This window comes from Oryzias latipes, chromosome 23 (assembly GCF_053564925.1).
Source record: "Oryzias latipes strain Hd-rR chromosome 23, Olatipes_Hd-rR_3.1".
In the NCBI taxonomy this organism is placed as follows: Eukaryota; Metazoa; Chordata; class Actinopteri; order Beloniformes; family Adrianichthyidae; genus Oryzias; species Oryzias latipes.
The window spans coordinates 6,686,238-6,708,060 of record NC_136259.1 but is presented as its reverse complement, the minus strand read 5'-3'; the positions used below and the strand labels follow the sequence as shown (position 1 = coordinate 6,708,060).

The 21,823-nt window shown below is 37.4% G+C and overlaps 1 protein-coding gene and 1 long non-coding RNA gene across 7 annotated transcripts in view; one reads left to right on the top strand and one right to left on the bottom strand.

The window, feature by feature from the left end:
• dock4b (dedicator of cytokinesis 4b) overlaps nt 1–21,823 on the bottom strand; it is a 152,670-nt gene that overhangs the window by 39,302 nt on the left and 91,545 nt on the right. For all 6 annotated transcript variants that reach the window (XM_011490916.4, XM_020714319.3, XM_020714318.3 and 3 more), the window contains exons 16-32: nt 20,269–20,375; nt 19,058–19,211; nt 17,716–17,813; nt 17,506–17,589; nt 14,948–15,048; nt 14,360–14,441; nt 11,159–11,329; nt 8,698–8,890; nt 8,231–8,367; nt 6,206–6,340; nt 5,817–5,915; nt 4,159–4,253; nt 3,875–3,950; nt 2,313–2,413; nt 2,140–2,198; nt 1,534–1,682; nt 349–434 (exon numbers count right to left, since the gene is read on the bottom strand). In XM_011490916.4, coding sequence (XP_011489218.1) covers nt 349–434; nt 1,534–1,682; nt 2,140–2,198; nt 2,313–2,413; nt 3,875–3,950; nt 4,159–4,253; nt 5,817–5,915; nt 6,206–6,340; nt 8,231–8,367; nt 8,698–8,890; nt 11,159–11,329; nt 14,360–14,441; nt 14,948–15,048; nt 17,506–17,589; nt 17,716–17,813; nt 19,058–19,211; nt 20,269–20,375 — 1,927 coding nt within the window. The remainder of the gene's footprint in view (nt 1–348; nt 435–1,533; nt 1,683–2,139; nt 2,199–2,312; nt 2,414–3,874; nt 3,951–4,158; nt 4,254–5,816; nt 5,916–6,205; nt 6,341–8,230; nt 8,368–8,697; nt 8,891–11,158; nt 11,330–14,359; nt 14,442–14,947; nt 15,049–17,505; nt 17,590–17,715; nt 17,814–19,057; nt 19,212–20,268; nt 20,376–21,823) is intronic.
• The window catches only part of LOC144989309 (uncharacterized), a 150,894-nt gene that overhangs the window by 109,145 nt on the left and 19,926 nt on the right, over nt 1–21,823 (top strand). The window lies entirely within an intron of this gene.

Genomic DNA, 21,823 nt, shown 5'->3' with positions numbered 1-21,823 from the left:
CAAATCACAGACACACACACTGATAAAGAAACAAGAATGCTGACCATGCAACAACACAAAGACAGAATTGAGATGGGATTGATGATCCTTTACTTACCTTTTGCTACAACACCATTAACAACCAGAATACAATAAAGGGGAAATTCTTAATAAGTAGCTTTGAGTGGGCCAAACTTGAATTTTTTATAAGACCAAACAAACTGCTTTTGTAGCTTATTGGGTCGCTATTCTGATCTAACCTGTCTAAGGAAATAAAAACTCATTTGTTTGGGTAAATTCTTCTTCTTTTTTTTCCTGGCAAGACACTCCTTCATCCTTTTTTGTTTTTAATGCCCTCCCTGAACTCACATGCTGTTGAAGAGCTCTCTGTACGTCTCGTCTCCTTTGCCCTCAGACATCAAGCTGTCCAGCTTGTCAATCAGTTTGGCCTCAACCTTTAAAAAAAAAGAAAAAAAGTTCCAAATTTAGAAATGAGGCTAACAGTTGTATATATAAGACATTAGCCATGACACATGGCTCATCGGGTTTCTTTTTAGAGTTTAAATCCAAAAGGCAACTTCTTTAGAGAAGGTATTTGTATTAATTAATTTATAATAAAGGGAAAGTTGATTTTTTTTTTTTCTACATACATTTTAAATAGTTTATTAAAATATAAAACAGTTCAATAAAAAATCTAATTATTCAATGCATTTAAGTATGTAAATATTTTTAAGACTCGGCATACCTCAGAAAAACGTTTTTTACTTTCAACTTCAAAACTTCCGGGTTGAAGCATGTTTTTCGAAACATGTCAGGTGCAGTACACCAAGTAACCACTAGCCCGTGACATAAAATAGAGAATTCCCTACTCACGCCAAAATTGGAGATTTTTCTGAACCTTCACCTTTTAAACTCCAGAGACGTCACCGGCGACACGTAATTAACACACGCTCTTTGACATACTGTGACTCTACTGGCCGTTTACGCGATCAACGTGAATCAGCTGATTCTGATGCAGAGGAAAACAAGTACATATCATTTACTAATGGAATATGTGAGTAAAGTGCTGCATATCGGCTTTGGACCAATATGCAGCACTTTACATAGTGTGTTGCATAACAATGAAGCTGCTTTTGTCTGGGACAGAATCAGCTGATTGATTGTGTAAGCACTTCACAACTGTAAAGTGTTGCATATCAGTGCAAAGCCGAGTTTCTCAGCTTCAGAATCCACTGGAATGCATGAATGAATAAAGAGTTATGGTAGTCGAGTCTGCTGTTAAAGGGTTAAATGTTCATGACAAATGTGTGTGGAGTCTGGTCTTATTGTTTTATACACATGTAAAAAACAGCCATGATGTCATCACACCATTATGTCATCACGGCAATGTCATCACACCATTATGAAGTGACAGACATGGTGGCGTGATGTCATCACGCTACTTATTATTTGTCCGGTGGCCGTAGCACTTCTTTTTGGTCCAGCTCACTAATTTATTTATTTAATTTATCACTAGGGAAATCCGTTACAGCAGATGGTTTCAAAGCCGCGTACCTGCTTGAAATTTCCGCTGCGTCTTTGCTCCCAGTCCATCATGTCATGGAAAATAGGGATCATGACATTCCGTAGATCAGGCTGGGGAACAAGGGTCACCTCCAGAAAGGGTCCAATCATAGCTGGAATGAAGTTTAACTTGTGTTCTCCTGGGGGGGGGAAAAGCATTTTTTGACACAGGTCAGGATTTTAGCTTTATTTTCAAGCTTGTTTCATTTCACATTACATCATCTGTCATAGCTTCTATCAAATTTGATTTATTCAAAAAAAAAAAACTTCTCTTATTTAACGGAAGGCTATCTAGTGCAATTCTTACATTTAGATTTAAACATTTACCGGTGCATTATGCTAAAAGTAAGGTAAATCCTTTTGGAAGAGTGCATAATTGGAAAATAATTATAAATAAAACATTTTCTGATCATAACGATTACACTAAATGAAAAAGTGTCTGAAACATAAAATTTTAGAAAAAAAAATTATTTTCTTTTTAAATACCAAGAAATATGAAAAGCTATGGTTTGGTCTTATTTTGGCACAATACTCAGACAAACAAAATGCATTTTTTTCCATATAAGGAACAGGTAAACAGTCTGCTAATCACCTCACCTAAATTCTGCCACATGCTGAAGATCTCACAGCCCATCATCACCCTCATGTCTCCATACCTGCATGACAGAAATGACAGAGTCAGTGCTCGCTGGGTAAATGTTGACAGAAATTCTGCTTAAATCCAGCAAAAAGCATTCCAAATGTTCAGACTGGGAACAGCCAGCTCTTACTTTTCCAGAATCTTTTTCTTTTTGGAAGGAGAGAAGGACTCCAGCTGTAGACAGGGCTGGTTGATGAATATTACAGATAAATAGAAATAGGAGTCCCACACCTAGAACACAAGGCAAACGAGGAAAAACAAAAATTAAAGAAAACTTCTAGGTAAAAAAAAAATCTTCTTTAGTCACCACTTTCAGAAATACACAAAAGTTGAATCCGAATTGCTTCCCTACCCTTCTGGTTCTTCCCTATTGCTCCAATTTTATGGGTATTTGAAGCTATAGTGTGTCTAAAGGTGTTTTTTTGAGGAGGAGCTGCAGCGACTTAGGGCTGGGTATCCCTCCATCCTGTTGGCTGATTACAAATAAACCTATTTCTTCAAGTGGGTTTGTCTGAAGTACAGAGGTTTACACTTAAATCTAAGTATTGAGTTTTTGTATGACTTCTGAAAGTTATAAAACTGATGTTTTGTATTTTCTGAGCACTATCAGTTACACGCTAACATAACTCACCTGTGACTATTGATCACGTCATCAAGGGGTAGTAAAGTCTGAAATTAAAGGCACTATTTTTCCAATAACTTTCCACTTGGAGGGACAAATGTAGGGTTAGGGAAGCAATTCGTATTTGGCCAAAATTTTCAAGTCAACATACATAGAAAAACACAAAATTAGAGATATTGCTAGCAAGAAGGCTAACAGCGTTAGCCCTGCTAACAGGAAATTACTATTTGGGAGAAGGAATTAAGTTAAAGTCAAGTGAAACTCAAAGTGAAAGTCAAAGTCCAATCGTGTGACATTTTTTCTCCACATTGTTTTCTCCACAATTGTCCTATCCGCTGGAGAAGTGGTTTGGGCAAAACAAACAGAAAAAACAGAGGGACATTAAATGAGAAAAAAAGATATTTCATGACAAACAGTTTTACGCATCTTTGAGTTTTTCCCATTTATTTAGCTAATAAAAGCATTTGAAGCTTTGATGCTTTGAGGCTTCAATTAACGAAAATGGCCATTACATGGCCAAAAAAAGTCTTAGCACCTTTTTAAACCGACAACTAAACAACACATGCTTTTTGACCATTTACGCAATTAACGTATTTCCAACCGATTCTGAACCTGAGAGGCTTTGCAGAAGCTTTGTATTTATTCATTTATTTAGTCTCATGACAGAATCAGCTAATTCGCTTGTGACCCTAATTTACCTAAAACACTTCACTACTATGAAGTGTTACACATCAGCGCTTGGCTGCTTGTCTCCGCTGCAGTATTCCCTGCAGTTAATTGTGAAAACAGTTTAAGAGTTACAGTTGATAAAAAAAAAATGTCAACACTACAGCTAAAGATCTGGGCTGAAAGGGTTATAAGCACAACAAGGACAGTCGTTAAAAAACTACTGATGCTTTCATTCATTTATGCTAGTGAATAATACATATTCAGTATTTTTAACAATATATATTTTTATTTTAAAATAGGTCTTTTAAACTAAAATACACTAAAACAACCTTGGCAGAAGAGCTAATTAATATATTTTTTAGTATGAATAAGCAGACACATTTGCACAGATGGCCACTTACTTTGTAGTCAAACTTGTCATTGAGGAAGTTTTTCCTCAGAGCGTCAGAAAGGTAGAGGACAGTTGTGATGATGACACTAAGAAAAACATGACAAAGAGAGCAGAGTGAGTCACCGCACCACCTGGGAGGTTGGTTTGTACTTTTCCCATCATTTTATAAAAAGATCAATGAATGTATAAAGCCTTATATGCCAAAGATAAAACACAAAACCACCCTTAAAACCAGAAAAGTCGTTTTTTTTTGTCATCATCTCTTGGGGTATTCAATGTCTATCGCAGTCGTACTTGTTTGTTACAAGCCGCATGACAGTCCAGTCTTTAGGAAACATCTCTGGTCTAATCAGGATCCTGAAGACAGTGAAGATATGAAGAAGGAAGTCCTGCAACAGAAAGATTAAACATTATAAATGTAAACACTTTATTTAATCTATGTTTCTCCCAAAAAATCTCAAAAACAAGATGATTTTAAAGTATTTGCTGTTTAGTTGGTTACCCAATAAGTGCAAAATAAGATATAAACTTGAAGGGTAGAACCTTCTGTAAATTTGTTTTATTACTGCATGAATAATGTGTGCAACTACACTCTTAGCATTATATTTTTAACCAAAATACAAGACTATTTTTGATTTTTATCATTTATCATTTCGCAATTTTCCACCACTTTTGATCTCAGTAGAGAGACATACATTCATAAAAGCGCTCATTTTACTTTTTTGCTTTATAAAGGAGTAAGTATTAGAAATATATCTTTTCAAGCCTACATAGATACTACATTTTGATAAATGACCCTAAAATGTTTTTCAAATGTCTATCCTGAATCTTCCTGAAAAACATTTATTCTTAAAATCCTGTGGTGCAGTAAAAAAAAAACAGGTCAGGTCTGTTGTTTTATATCATTGACACTGTTTTATATTTTATGTTGTTGTTTCTCTTTCGGCTTTTCCCATCAGGGGTCGCCACAGCGAACAAGTTGCATGGGAAACTTGGCAATGTTTTACGCCGGATGCCCTTCCTGACGCAACCTTCTCAAACCGGGCTTGGGACCGGCACAGGGGTAGAGAAGGGAACAGGGAACAGCCTGGAGTCGAACCCGGGTTTCACGGACGGAAGGCGCCGCAGACCAGCACGAGCTAAACCGGCAGGGCCTTGTTTTATATTTTATGTAAAGGGATATTAGTTTGATGTGGATTTTTTTTTTACTTAAAAGAAAACAATTTTATTTTGTAATTATACAGTACAGTTATCCCTCGCTATATCATGGTTGATCTTTTGTGGTCTCGGTGCTTCGCAGATTTTTTCAAAGCATTTTTATTCCAGCGCACTGGGTTCTTCATCCCTGTTGTCTAGTAATCTTATCAAATAATCTCCTTTGTGCCATGTCTCCTGTACAGAATGCGTTCAGTTTGCCTGAGTTACTTAAATCTTTAATCACGAGCAGAACTTTGGATTCTATCTCCTATAAAAGTTTGAACTTAGAGAGAATAAACAAGAGAAAAGTGGGAAAATGTTTGTAAGTCTGAGAAAAGTGTATAAAGTGGGTATTGAAAAGTTTTTCGGCCTTAAAACATCAGTAATTCTACTTTGTGGTTTTTGCCTATCGCTGGCAACTCCTGCATTAAACAAAGAAACACTGTATGTATAACACTAGAGTGAAGATAAAATTTATTTTTATACAAATGCTGTTAATAACTGCAAAAATGAAGGATCAGTAAGCAAATATTTGTCTTTTTAATAAATATATTTTAATTTCTTATTTTTTTTAAACTACGTCGTAGTACAAAGCAGTACTTCAAATCATAGTTGCCCAACAGCTCATGGACCTCGTGATTAGTCATGTCTACTTGCGTACTTCTCTGGAAAATAATTTCAATATTTCGTTAATCTTCTTTTTTTCAGATCTACACAAAAGTAGAGGCACAGAAACTTTGATGTGGGAATCTCACCCTCAAGTCGTCTTTGCTGCTGAAAGCCTGCAGCAGCTTCTGGTAGTGTCTGTCAGTCATCTGTCGCAATAGCGCTAACAAACAAGCCACAAATTCTCCCTAAAAAAGGGTGAAAAACAAAGAAAGTAGTTAATATGATCTGTTGGGTTTACCCCAAATCTGGGTAGTGAACTCTTACGAATGCAGCACATTTTGTTTTCTGTCGGTACATTTGGAAAGTTGAAGATTTAGTAGAGGGTTTAGGAGACAACAATAGCAGTAAAGAAACCCAAAGCTCAACATTAAGCTTTTATCATCATACAATAATAATGATTCATTAATATCTCATCTGTTCTGTGATCTGTAATAATAATAATGGACATCAATAATGCACAGGGTGTAGCACTTACAGTGACATCCTGGAACTGCAGTCTCATGGCAGGTCCGGCAGACTGGGGCCGGTTGCTGATTTCCAAGATGGTCCTCATTAAAACCCCCAGCAGACTTTCCACTATTAGTTCCACTTCCTCAGACACCGTTGGCTCCTACACAGCAAAATTAAACAGACTTCATAAGAGTGACATAGCATATTTTCTTGTCATCACATTACTTGCACTACTATTATATACCTATCAAAAAATGAAAAGTAATTTTTCAGATTGCTTTTAATGCTTTTTTAAATGAGTATACATATTCCCCCTGATTTGTTTTTATTAGAATGTACATTGATTTTTTTTCCTTTTAGAGCATCCTTGAACCAGAATCAAAAGCCTTTAGGATTGCAATTTACACTCCATCATTTTTATTTAATCTATTTTTTTATTAGTCTTGAACCAAAAAGAAATGCAATTTGAAAAATAGTATTAAAATAAAAACAACCGTCCACGAAAACACACACACATTTGTGTTTGATTATGTGTAGTTGTGAGGACAACCAGTGACATACACACCACTATGAGGACACTTACAGTTATGGGGACATTTTCCTTATCTGTACATCTTTTAAAATGATGATATGAGAAGATAAAGGTTTTTGAGGCACTTCAGCTTTTATCATAGTCTCTCAGTGAAGAGTTTTACTTAATGACTCTACTATGTCATCTAGTGGACAAAAAGAATTAAACAGTACAACCTATTTTAAATACTGTTTTATTTTGTAACAAGATTTGGATTTGAAGTTTGGATTGGGTTTCACTTAAGTTGCAGATACAGTGATCTAAGATTAACTTTTTTTGTGGTATGACTTTCACATCTGAACTTTTTCTGTTTAACATTGTTGCTTTGTTGAACACTGTAAATAAAAATTGTTTTGCTCCTACTGCCAGGTTAAAAGGGCCTATATCTTGCAAAATTAACTTTGTGAGCTTGTAAGTGTATTATAATGCTTATTTCTCACAAAAAAACAATCCCAAAGCGATATTTTGATCCATTCACCCATTTCTGAGTATTCCACTAAAAAACCTGCTCTCTGAGCACCAGCCCCTCGCAGTCCACAAAAACGAGTGGGTTCTTACATTGTTGCGTATGAAAGTGAGAACAGCCCCTTCCAGGAAGAGCCTGCGCTGCCAGCCCCGCCCCCAGACTAACACACACACCCACTTTCTCAGCGAAGCTAATGGAGATTATTTCAAAATAGACAGAAAAGCAAAGCAAAGTAGATGATTGATGTCCTTGTCCTTTGGAAAACTGGTTCTATCGAGTCGGTCAGGAGCTGGAGGATTATCATATATATGGATATAGTTTACTCTGAAAGGCTTGCAAATAGCATGATATAGATCCTTTAAATAGTTAACTTGCGAAATGTGACTTGTGAGCCCCACTGGAGTTCACTGGTCATTCATGATAGTTCAAGTTCATGAAAAGTACCCCTCCCCCCAGCCCCACCCCCTGGTATACAAAAAAAAGGATGTGTGTTAATTGCTGCTTCTGTTGTCTTCCCTTCTGATAGCACACAGAGGTCTTGTAAAGAAAGTGATAATGAGAAAAGGCTTCTTTGGCACAACAGTCACCACCACAGTCACCTCACTTAAAATATGGTGCCAATCTGTACCCCGTGTGTGTGTGTGTGTGTGTGTGTGTGTGTGTGTGTGTGTGTGTGTGTGTGTGTACCTCTCAGAGGCTTTACTTCTATCTGCCACTCATGCACAGCAACCACCACAACCAACCTTAGCTGTGACACTCACATATAAATCAAGTGCACACCTGCCAGTGTGCTTGTTACAAAGACTAATTGAGTTTTTACAGACAACAAAGTAATCAGTGGCTGCAGTGTTTGGCCAAGGGGAATTTGTACTTTTAGACAATAATTCTCCTATACAATCTCAGAAAACGGTGAAAACACTGCAGCTAAAGCAAGTCTTAGTAAATTATAACTTTAATTCCAAAACAAGAAAAACTAAGACTGAGAGGGTTTATAATCAGCAGTAAATACCCACCACAGTGCCGTTCTCCTCCTTCTTGATGAGAGACATCATGCTGGTGAGAATGCGGGCACACATGACCAGGTCTCTTTGTTCCTGCATGTGGGTCTGGAGAACCCGAAGCACCACAGGGAGCAGGATGCACCGGGATTCTGCAACACAAAGAATTGTCTTTAAAGATGTTGTGACTCAAGCAAGTTTAAGTATGTTTGGCAAGAACCCTTTTGTATTCTCAAGTCTGAAAATAAAAGACAGAAACTGTCATTCTGTTTTAGTAAGAATAATGCACAACATATCATTAAAACCACGGCAAAGTGTGGCGACACATGGAAGACCATAACAAACCAATACCATTGGATCTAAAAAAAAAATGTAATTTTATTTCTGACCCTTCATTTATGTCTTTCAATTCGGTTATTTATGTTAAAACTTCAGCAAACCCACACCAATTCCACATCTGGTATTAATATGTGAACCCCTGCCTGGGTTAATGTAGAGCTGGGTCTCCACTGTCTTGGCAATGCACTGCAGCTTGACGGCTTCCAGTGGACTTTCGGGGTGGACTGAGCTCGGCAGGCTGGCTAGGGTCTCTCGGACGAAACTCGCCACCTCTCGCACTGTGAAGATCTTCAGCAGTTCACTGTAGATGGCAGGGAACGTTTTCAGGAACACAGCCTACGAGGGGAGAGGGAACATTTTACATAGGTTTGAATCGAACAATAAACAAATGGAAATCACTATATTACCATTCATAAAAACTGAGTGAACTAGTCTGTTGAGTCTCTCAAATGGTTTGAATTATCTTCCTAAAGAAGAACAATGATTTTTCTTACTAGCTTGTACTTATATTAAAAGAAAAAAATAAATAAATATGAATAGTCCTGCTTAGAAATACTAGTTTGAACTACGATAGCTCAGATATGTGATGCGCATGAGTTAATCTCAGTTGGTGTGCCCTGTGAGATACAGTGGGGCAAAAAAGTATATATTCAGCCACCAATTGAGCAAATTCGCGCGCTTAAAAAGATAAGAGCGACCTGTAATTTTCCTCATAGTTATACCTCAACTCTGAGAGACAAAATGATAAATAAATCCAGAAATTCACATTGTCTGATTTTTAATGAATTTGTTTGCAATATATTGTGGAAAATAACTATTTGGTCATCTACAAACAAGCAAGATTTCTACATCTCACACACCTGTAACTTCTTCTGTAAGAGGATCCTCTTTCCTCCACGTGTTACCTGTATTAATGGCACCTGTTTGAACTTGTTATCTCTACAAAAGACACCTGTCCACAACCTCAAACAGTCACACTCCAAATACCACTATGGTCAAGACCAAAGAGCTGTCTAAGGACACCAGAAACTAAATTGTTGACCTGCACCAGGCTGGGAAGACCGAATCTGCAATAGTTAAGCATCTTGGTGTGAAGAAATCAATTGTGGGAGCAATTTTTAGAAAATGGAGGACATACAAGACTGCCCCCCCACCCCCCATCTCTACTGCTCCACCTCTTTTCTTCCAACCCTCTCATCCTGTCGACATTTTTACTAATAAAGTTCAGCTTCAATTACAAAAAGGGGTTCATATCAACATGTCGGAGAAAGTATCACACATTTATCTCTTAGCATTCATTTTAAGAAAACTAGTGCTTACAATACTTATGTTTGTTGAAGCCAAGTGTTTAAGTGTTTTTTTAACCCTTTAATACCAGAGATGTCGCCGGCTTCAGCAAAACAACACGCTCTTTAAACTACAACTGTAGTCATTTGTTATTGTAACTGGTTTATGTCAATTGCGTAAACACGTTACCACTATTAAAAAAAAGAAATCAACTGGTGTCTCTGAACTGCGTTAACACTTTACTATGGAAAGTGTTGCATCTCAGCGCAAACCTTCTCGTGGGTTAATTTAAAGCAACTCCATTAATTGCGTAGCGTTACAGTAATTCAAAGAACATCAACACTGGAGCTAAAGCTGGGGGGCTAAAGGGTTAAAGCATAAAACCAAAAATTAACAGTTCATTTTCATAACATTTTTTGGACGTTTTTAATAAACAAGTCCTTGACTTTTGAAATATTGCATCTACCAAGGAAAATGAAAGCAGCCAAAACAAAAATTTTCATTTCTTTTAAGTTATTGATTGCTTATTATAATTACTTTTTGTTTAAAATAAAATTCCAAACCTTGTGTTTCTATTGTGACATAAAACAGTGGTTATATCATCTCTTTACAAGAACAACTTGACCCCTAACCCAAATTCTTAGACAACATAATCAGTTCTCAGCCCTGGTGCTTTACGATTGTGCAAATGCCAGTTTGACCAGTGAGAGTGCATGATGTAGTGGATTACTCGGGATTAACCGCAGCCTGACCTGCATCCTCCCACAGCTATTGTGTGGAGAATACAGATTAAGCAGCACGGGAACGAAAACAAAACTTTTCGGACTGTGTGAAACAAGCATCACTGCAGGATCTCCTGCTGAGGATTGACGTCTTTCCAGTGATCTAACCACAACTGCAGCCTAAAAATTGGAAAGTATAGTTTTAATGACTAATTTAGCTATTGAATAATCTAAATGAATGGAAAAATCATCAAATATTTTCTAAAACATGCTTATCTGTTGTGGGAGAGTACTTAGGATCATCTTTAGCCAATATGCCTCAGTATTGGTTGAAACTTAGTGAAGGCAGCAGCCATGCTGTGCAGACCTCCCATCATGAAAAGGGAATAAGTGCCTGAGAATTTTCTGCTCCAGACCTTTAAACAGCATGATATTCAATTACAGGCAGTTTTCCCCCCTCGCATCAAAACTGAATTAACATTGATTTGTGCAAAAGTACCGGGAGACACGTGGGCTTTTGATGAGGCACAGGAGATTTCACAAGTGTTTGGGCGACTGATGACTTGCGCACAAGAACAGACTCGCACACACAAACCTGTGTTTGTGCGACCGGACTGATGCCTTTGTTCTCCTGGGAGAGGAAGAAGCGGATGGACATAAAAAGCTCATGGATGCACATTCTGAACTCCTCCTCGTTTTGGCCCCCTGTGGCCAACGAAAAGAGCCGGCGAGACTGGATAATGTACTTGAAGATGTATTCACTGGCCTGAAGAGAAACAAAGAACACAGAATTATATTCCATAAATGATATTCCATTTTCTTCAGTTTTAGTTTATAAAGATTTCTATAATATGTTTGAGTCTGTGCATATTTTAGTTTATTCATATAGTAATACATGTTTATGTAAATATTAAAAAAAAAAAAATTTTCTTTTAAAGGTAAATCTTCATGACAATGGTGAAATAAAATGAACAAAAATAACATTTGATTCTGTCAAGGGGAAAAAAAACATAGCTCACCCGACATCATAAATGTCTATTTCTTTCCTCTGCTAGCTAATTTTAAAATTTACCTACACTTTTAGTTTGTGCCTCATGTTTTGCTTATGTTTGTCTATGAATGTGCAAAATTAATGTTTAAAAAAAGATATCAATGTTTCCTAAAACAAGAGCTTTTTTTAGATTGTAAATTGAGAAATGCAGTTAGCATCATGCTAATGAGTTAGCAACAACACGCTAAAACCAAAACGGTTGTTTAACGCAGTGTTTTTCAACCGGCACACTGGTTGGAGATGGTCAGGTGGTCAAGTTTGCCGTAGAAAATTGCCCTCATTAACTGATCTAAAAACATTTCCCATCTCCAGGATATCAGCTCTGTGTTCATCCAGTAGTTTGGAATATGATATTCTTTGTGTTTATTTGATTCTATTAAAGACATTTTGATAAGAATGACGGTACCATAATTTAGCTGCAGCTACAGCTGTTTTCAGAAAATTCCCGCCCCTTTAACTGTATCCACCAATCATTCTTGGAGGCTTAATCACATGTCATCAGTCTGACCAATCAGAAGTGGTTAAAGTCTTCACTTCCTTGTTCTGATTCTGCTCATAAAGTCGCTCAGTTCCAACAAAAATAACAGCTAAAGCTCGTCTTTAGCGGTGCAGCTTTCCACAGAATCCTGTGTCAGACCGTGGAACAAGTGAACAAAACAATGGAGCTCAGAGAAGCGAGTCTGTCTGGCGTTCGGCGGCTGTTTGCACTACATCTCCCATGATGCATTGGGTTAAAGGGAAAGCGTCTCAGCACACAATGAGTCTTCCTTGCTAAACATCTTGAAACCACAACGAACACACAAACCAGTTTTTAAATCTTCTAACTTAACTTTTATGACATATTTTAGAACAAACAGCTGCAACTTCCAGCTTTTTCTGCCACAATTATCACAAAAATGCAGAGGGGCTGTAGATCAATACAGACTATGAGTTTCTCCTTTTTTTTTTTTTTTTGGATGATGGTGTGCCGCGGGATTTTTGTCAAGGTTAAAGTGCGCCGTGGCTCAAAAAAAGTTGAAAAACACTGGTTTAACGCATTAAAGAATGGTAAACCTTAACTGTTTTACATTTATCGAGAAGAAAGCTGTTTAGAGAACTTATGAGCAATTCACTTTATGACTTTTACAACTAAAGGAAATGAGTTCTCATGGTTCCCCTTTAAATACAAATAAAAGTAGCAACAAAATGTTATTTTATTAACAAAACAAAAAAAAGATAGTAATTGGTAGAAATGTCATTATTTAAAAACCAGATTTGACTTTAAGTGAATTATTGTCCTTTTTTGTCAATTTAAGTAACAACTTGTATTATGTTATTAAAATATCCGGTTTAAAATTGATAAATAAAACTAAAACAAATTCAAGTTAATTTTATTTCTATAGCACCATTCATGTAAAGAAAACAGCTCATGGTGCCGTACATAAAAACAAACAAGAATGCAAAACCACCAATCCCCACTCATACAATAAAATAATTAAACAAGCCCCTCATAATAAAATATACTAAAACAAACAAAAGTAACTAAAGATATTTTAAAAATCATTTACTGAACTGTTCCGTTGCCCAAACAAAATAATAAAAATGTCATTCTTTCCCCAAAAACACCTAAATCTGACGAAGCAGCATCACAGGTTGAAGGAGGGCTCTTGAATGTGCTTAATGCCTCGTTCAGGTTGGCGTTGTTATCGTGTTCAAGCGACCACTTTCAATGAAAAGTCTATGTAAACACGCATGTGTACATGTTTCAGGCTTCCATGTTCAAAACTCTTGCGTTTACGTGTTGTTACATACATATCTAAGACGGTTTTCAGGCTCTACGTAAAAAAACATGCCTCCACTGAACCCACATTGAAGGTTAAACCAGTTGAACTTTGACCAATCAGGGACTTGGACTTGGCAGTGACGAATAGATTACGTCCATTTTTGGTACCAACCGTTTGAAAATTGATCATGGAGGAGAAATTATTGATTGCGGTTTGAACTGAATTTTATGACACCGAGTCTTTCGTATCTCAGAATAGAGCCGTGAAAGAAAAATTTACGACATTTCACACTGAGCCTCTTCCTACTGCAGGTACATACTACTACTGACATGACATTTTTAGACTATTTTCCCTGGTCAGTTATTGCTTTTTTCAAAATATTTTATATTCCAAAAATATTCCTGTGTGCACACAGGTCTCTCTCTCCCTCTTTTGGCTTTTCCCATCATGGGTCGCCACAGCGAAACAACCTCTCTTTCGAGGATGAGTTGCACAGTTAACTTAGCAATGTTTTACGCCGGATGCCCTTCCTGACGCAACCCTCTCAATCTAACCGGGCTTGGGACCGGTACAGAAGCAGAGAAGGGAATAGGGATCAGCCCGGATTTGAACCCTGGTTTCACGGACGGAAGGCGCCGCAAACCAGCACGAGCTAAACCGCCTCCCCTGTGTGCACACAGGTAAGAGATAAAAAAAAAATCTCTCTAATTTGAATCTGTAATTCAGACTATTCCTCAACAGCTATAAACCTCAGCACACAGAAAATAGCGTGCAACAGAAAAAAGGTTCAGGACAGAATCAGATTGAACGTCTGTTTGACTTTGCCTTTTTAGTTTCCTCTTCTTTGTTCAGTGTTTAAATCCGTAGTAAGACTGTGTGAACAAACACTTCTATCAGCATTATTGGTAGTGACACCTAATAGTCGCGGCTCAACTCACAGAAAAATGTGAAGCCTGAGACAAAGGCTGTGTGTGTTCTGTACCTTAAGAACCTGCTGTATGTGATCCTGGTGTTCTGCATCAACAATGCGGTCCACGTACCACTTCAGGACTTTGATCAGGTCTCTGCAACAGAACCATGAAACACTAACTAAGCTGCTTTTAAGTCCGTAGTGTGGAGGTTAGGTATGACTTAAGTAAATCCTCAAAAATTATCCACAAAAAAAAAATGTATCTAGGAGAACTAATGACTAGTAATCTAAAAAGAAGAAATATTTATATCTTTTTTTAGACTGTTGTCAAATTACATTCCTACACATTCAATTTCAGATTTAAAAAAATATGAATAAAGCAGCTAGAAGGTTATTAAATATAAATCCATGAGTTCAATAGCAGCAAAAAATAATTTAGCTTAAGGGTGCACTTCTCTGTCCGTCCTTCAGAGGGCAACGTAAGATTTTTCTTCAATCTTGTGCTTAACTTCAAGCAAGTACCTCTCAGCGCTGCTTTCTACTGCCCTCACCTAACCTGCTTCTGTAATGTGTTATTAAAATACATGATGCGGGCAGAAGCTGCAGAATTGAATCCCAAAGGTGCGATTGTGGCCTGAAGCGGCTGCAGGGGAAACATGCCTGTAAGACAGCGCTCCGGCAAAGTGGCTCTCGATGTAGGTGTCCATGACCGGTTTGAAGTGTTGGAATTTGCTGTCCTGAAGCAGATTGATGATATGGACCTGAAACGCAAAAGTACTTTGTCAATATGAGAGCAAGGCCATTTTCCCAGCATGCACTTCTGTGGTATAGATTATTTTCTTTATTAATTTGCTGGTTAAGAAATTTAAGTATGACGGAGACGGTCAGGAAAAAAACTCTTGGAGCTTATTTCTAAAGTTCCGCCACTAACGTATAAGTGTAAAAAAAAAAAAAAAGGGATTTTTACAAAGTCATTAACAAAACCTTTTTTAAAAAGGCAACAGAAAAGTAAAACGAAACCGGGATCAAATGAATAAAGCGTTTTTGTTAACAAATAAATTGTGGGGTTATTGAAATGACCTAATATAATACTATTAATAATATTTTTATAAATGTTTTGACAGAAACAATATTAAAGTTATAGCATTAGGCTCTGCCTTTCTTTTATTTTTATTTTTTTTACATGGAAACAATTTTGCAAAATGAAACCAGGAGTTCCCCTAGATCAGTGTTTTTCAACCTTTATTGAGCCACGGCACACTTTAACCCTGACAAAAATCCCGCGGCACACCAGCATCCCAAAAAGAAAAAGCAGAAATTCACGGTCTGTATTGATCGACAGCCCCCCCCCCCGCCGCAATCTGACGGATTTTTGTGATAATTGTGGCAGAAAAAGCAGGAAGTTGCGGCTGTTTTTTCTAAGACATGAAATAAAAGTTAAATTAGGAAATTTAGAAACTGTTTGTTGTGGTTTCAAGACGTTTCACAAGGTCGACTCAATATGCACTGTCCCTTTAAGCCAATGCATCATGGGAGATAAAGTGTGAAAACGGCAGAAAAAGGGCAGAAAGACTCGCGTCTCTGAGCTTCATTGTTTTGTTCACTTGTTCCACGGTCTGATACCGGATTCTGTGGAAAGCTACACCGCTAAAGACGAGCTTTAGCTGGTATTTTTGTTAGAACTGAGCCTTTATTAGAGCCTTTATTATGACTTTATCAGCAGAATTTTGAACAAGGAAGTGAAGACTTTAAGCACTTCTGATTGGTCAGACTGATGACATGTGATTAAGCCTTCAAGAATGATTGGCGGAGACAGTTAAAGGGGCGGGGACTTTTCCGCAAACTGCTATAGCTGCAGGTAAATCGCGGTACCGTCATAATTATCAAAATGTCTTTAATAGAATTAAATTAACACAAAGAAAAAGTAATTTTAAAATCTTTTATATTCCTAATTACTCAGTGTTTTATCAGGGCCTGTTTGGATGAACAAAGAGCTGAAATCCTGGAGATGGGAAATGTTGTTAGTGCAGTTAATGAGGGCAATTTCCCACGACACACTTGACCATCTCCCACGGCACACTAGTGTGCCGCGGCACACTGGTTGAAAAACACTGCCCAAGAGTAACAACTGAAATGATAAAAAATTGTGAATAAAACATTTTTTTCCCGTAAACAAATATAAATCTTTTTTGAATCATATTTCTAACTAATAACCCTTAAATGTTGAGCACTCAAATCTTGAATTCACCCCTTTTTTTCTCAACAGGTTCTCATTTATTTCAATCTTTCATTCAAAAAGTCGTACAAATTGTAAATGCGTGCTTTAAAATTATAAAAGTCTTTTACTTTTTTCATTTCTTTCTCTTTTCCTTCCTTTTCCTCTTGATTCTTTTTTAGTTCATCTTTACAAAATACTACTGACTTTAAAAGAATGAAATTCAGTAAAAGTAATCAATACACAACTTTATGCAGCCCTTTAACTTCTGTCAATTCCTTAAACATTATCCCGTTTTGTTTTTTGCAGCCGCTTATGGAATCTTCAACAGCTAAACTGCCAATTTCCTTAAATATTATTGTGCTGTTGTTTGACTCATTATAGCTTCACCTTCAAATTTTGAGGGCAAATATAATTGTACATAAAATCTACAAACAGCAGAAATGTGTAAAAGATCATTATTTAAAAATGAATACAATTTTGTTCTGTTTGGAGAAAACAAATTTAAACGTTTCTATTTTTGGGTTTGTATTTTATTTTGACATGTAACCAATGGGCTGCTGGGATCTCCCATCAACATCTGACAAAATGCTAATAGCTATTTCTTTTTTAGTAGGAAATAATTAAAGACATGGAAGGTTGTTTTTTAAAGGGACTTCAAAATAATACAGAAAATGTCAAAAGCTGCAGCCCTTTGACAGTGGATACACATTGTGTGTTTGTCCAGTTGGTTGGTTTGATAACCACAAAAAGCATGGCAGATAAGAGCAGCTCTTCAGACTTTTGCACCCCTGTTGGGTACCAACAAGAAATGGCATGGAGAGGAAACTGATGGAGAGATGAAGTAGAAAAGAGATCGATCTGCTGCTTCAGTCGAGTGCAGCATGGCTGGAGTCAGATTGGTTGGGTGGGCCCTGGAGCGGAACGTCGTCTTCCGTTGCTAAACCGATCACACGGTGGTTCTACATGAGAAAGGACCAGAAAGTTTAGAAAATGTTCTTACCAGTGAATCGAAAACCTTTAGACCATATCGCTGGGAGTTTTCATCCAAAATCCCAAAGAGAGTATCAAGGGTGTCCTGCAAAAACTAAGAGAGCAGAAAAAAAAAAAACCCTTCAGAAAGTAAAGTTCATAAACTTCATCAATCACTGAAGTCACATGACGACGATAGAATGCATTAAACGCCACAAGGGCAGGAAGGAGCCGGACCTACTTTGACAATCTCAGAGCCATCGATCTCCTTCAGCTTTGATAGACTATCGAGGATTCTTTCAGGATGCGCTCGCCACTTCAGCAGGTCCAACATCTCACCTGGCCAAAGAGGAAAAAAATGGATACCACTCCAGAAAGGAGGCACTTTACTTATTTCCTAAGTCTCTGACCCCAAAGTCAGTATAGTGCCTTTTGTAACAATCTTCTGTTAAAAGCCTGGAGAATTTTCTATATTTAAGCTTTAACTAAAACACACCTCTACGCAAAAATATACAACTACACTAAAAAAATGTAGAGAAACTAGTCTCCCCTGATTTGTATGTGCGTTATTCTTGATTTGTGACTTGTTTTTGCATGTTTGTGTGTAGCTTTGAGTTTGTGTGCGTAATTCATAGTTTCTTTCAGCGGAAATTTAAACCAATAATTTTGAAATTATGAAAAACATAGAATGCTTCATTTCCAAGATTTTCTATGTAACATTTTTTGTCGTTTGTTAAAAAAAGGCTAAAAAGAGGTAGTGAAAGTAAACATACAAACTCATTTATTTTTGAAGCATTGATGCTACATGCTAGCTTTATTTAGTTGATATGATTGTTATCATTTTGGCTGCAAACCATAGAAAATCTAAGAATGTAATATATGTGAGACAAAGAAACTCAAAAGTTGATTCCAAAAAATCCTTTAAGCGCCTGCAGATCTAAAGATTTCATGATGGCCAATTTAAAGACCACGCCCACATTTGAAAGCTGATTCGACGTTAAGTGGTCATGAAAATAATGACATTTTCATAGTTTCCATGAAGATTTGAACTGGTCAGACTGACAGAAAAATCCCCCCCTAATAAAGCTAAAGTTGAAGTTCCATCAGGTGTCACACATCAGTTAAATGCTCTGGAACCAGTTGGAGTCTTAACCCCCCTTAATGCTGAGCATCAACCAGGAAGTCCCATTCATGATCTGAATGTTGATCTGAACCCACAACCATGAGCGCACCATTAACCACTAAGCCACCAAGCTGCGCATCACCCTATTATGAAAAAAAAAACCAATTTTTTGAAGTCAGAGGGTTCCACCTTTGATTCACTTGTGAAGTTACAAGAAGAATAGAAGAAAACACCAACTGGTTGCGATTCACATGTACACTCGAATATCAAAAACCTACAAAATAAAAGTTTATTCATGCACAACTTGAAATTACCGCAGCTTAAAACTGATTTCACACAAAAAAAACAACTTTCTCTTTCAAATCCACATTGAGACAGCACTTACCAAATTCAAATCAACATTTGGAATACACAACACCTCAATTCTAACTTCGTTTATAGGTAACTTAACGTAGTTTACCATTTTGGGTAAGTTTGGTTGAACAGAGGAAGCTGGTGATCCAGAAAGACTCTTTGGTGCTTTTCAGCGTCTGATTGTTGGATGGAAGGTTGGCCTTGGAGCACGGCAGTTTCAGGTAGCGGGAGCAGTCAGCCAGGTTGGTGTTCTCCTCACACTGGACAAAACAAAAATATGGATTTTCTAAACGGCATTGAATACTACGGAAAAGAAGGAGAGAACCCGTTAAAAATATGGATGATATTGTGTTGATGGTTCTAGAAGGACGTCTGGTACGTTATGTAGTAATTTAAGCTTTCTTAGTTGGAGATCTAAATCAAAGTTTAACTGCCGATGATGTTTCAGAACAGTATCCATGATGATCAAACTACAGAAGGCAATGATGAAACCCTGGCAGGGATTACATGTGCAGCCTTGATGTACTGTATAGCTGAGAGTGTTTGAGATCCAAAGCAACCCCACAGTTTGGACTGATTCTTCTGAGTCTATTTTGAGTCGGAGAAGAAACTAGGCCATGCCAGCTTCATTGAGCTTTTCCGCAACCCCTCCATCTGGCATTACAATGGACCTTCCCCCCCTTGACGATGGGAACACACAGTGCTAAGAAAGTTGTCCTCCAAAACTGGCAGGCGCAGGTTTGGGAATTGGTAAGACTAAATCTTACATCCCAACAGGGAACAAGGAGAAAAACCAATCTTTTTGTTCGCCTTGGTTTCTGAAAAACGCTTTGCTAATAAGGTGTCTGAGTGCTTTTTAAAGTCGTCCAGAAAGCTGGAGGTTTGTGCACACACCCTAAGCCTGCAGATGAGAAAAAAGTACCCTACAATTACTTGTAATCTTTGGAGTTACTTTTTCTTTAAGGGTATCAGTGATTCTGTGGCTTTCGTCGTCTGAAAAATGTGAGGTGCAGAGGATTGATATGACAGTCAGTCAGTCCTCGTTCCCAGGTAAACAGGCGTCAGCTCTTAGTCTCAAATGAATTAATTTTAACAATATTGCATAAGTGGGGCTTACTTATTAGCACTGCCGGTCTGAAATAAAGTTCGCCAATTGTGAGTTAGTGGGAGTAGACTTCAAAAGGGGAAGGATTAAGCCATTTGGAGCAAATGACTTACATTTTCCGCCAACAACTGTCCAGTATGTATACATTCCTTTCAAATTCAATTCTACGCTGCTCGGTCTGTGTCTCAGGAGTGAGGCCATGCAATTATTACCTTGTGGATAATGAGCTCGTGGGTGCCATCTGGCAGAGTCCTGCCATCCTCCTGCATCAGAGGCACAAAGGAGTATCCAAACAGTTTCTTCTCGCCTTTGTCTTTCGCTGGTAAACAATGACACATGGACATGATGGTGAGCCCGGCACACAGGCGTAAAGAAACAGAGAGGAAAAAAAACAGGCATCCCTTTTTATTTTATTTTATTACATGGCCTTATATGAATAATGCAGCTGATATGTAAATAAAGTCAAGATTATGGCCACTTAAAGCAGCCACATCAATCCACAAGTTCAACCATGGATGAAAAGCATGAAAAGGCAGCTTGATTAATCTGAGCTTTGTGAAGCTCTAGGCATAACTTACACTATAAACACATGTAATCTGATTTATCTGCTGCTTTGGCACTAAACTACTAATGTGCGCACAGCAGGAAGTGAAACCCAAATGACTAAAGAGTTTCGCTTTGCTTTCAATACAATGCCAGTAATTAATTTAGTTCTGTGTGTGTGCATGTGTGCGTCTGTAAGTTTGTGTGTAGCTCCTCTCTCAGGAATAGCAGGTTTGACTAGAACTAAATTACAAATCGATGCACTTTTGCCTTAACAGTCCCGGACAATCATGACTGTTGAGAGTGGAGCTCTGGTGACAGCTGTTCAACAGCTGTTGTATGCGTGCAAAATGAATAGTTTATGTTGATTTATCGCAATATAATGGAATCAGCAAGACATTCACAAATACATAAGAATATTGCTAATGTTTGAAAAAAAAACATGGAAACTGAAGATTGGACAGACAGTAAAGCTTTCTCTTGTTGTGTATCTGTTGTTGTCTTTTCGTAAAGAAAAAAATTACAGTTGTGCAACCGTTTGACAAAGTTAAAGAATCTGTAAATAACACAACTACAGTCAGATTAGGATTATTTCTAATTGTATTTTCTATTCAACGTCTAATTTATTCTATTTCTGACTTTGCTACATAAAGGCAGTGTCACACAGCCACTACGTACATTTTGTATATATTGCATTGGTAAACATTTGTGAGAAAAGGTGTGGTCTTTACGTGAAATTTACGCAGATGTTTAACAAATGAACCACGTTAAAACCACGGAAGAAGTGAAGTTATACATCGGTGGTACATGCATGAAATGTCTGTTAGATATACGTGGACATACGTGAAACGGTCGGGAAAAGCCACAAATTTGTATATCCATCTTTCAAAAATCACGCACAATTGCGTAAGAATGACGTAATAATTGTTTATAAGCTACATAAAATATGCATTAACTGCGCAATTTTCCATCGACCAAAAATTTTGAAATGCTCTAAACCGAATTTACGTAAAGACCCGTGGGTCGAAACCCTCAACGGGAAAAAGGCGTACAATAACGAACGCAAGAAACACTTATGAGTTATGTATATCACGCATGTAGCATGAAAGACCAACATTTCATACATGGAAAATGCTCAAAATGTTTGTAGTTGCTGTGTGACACAGTCTTTGCTGTTGTAAACCATTCAGTTTCGTATTGAAATATTAAACTTTAATGAGTTGT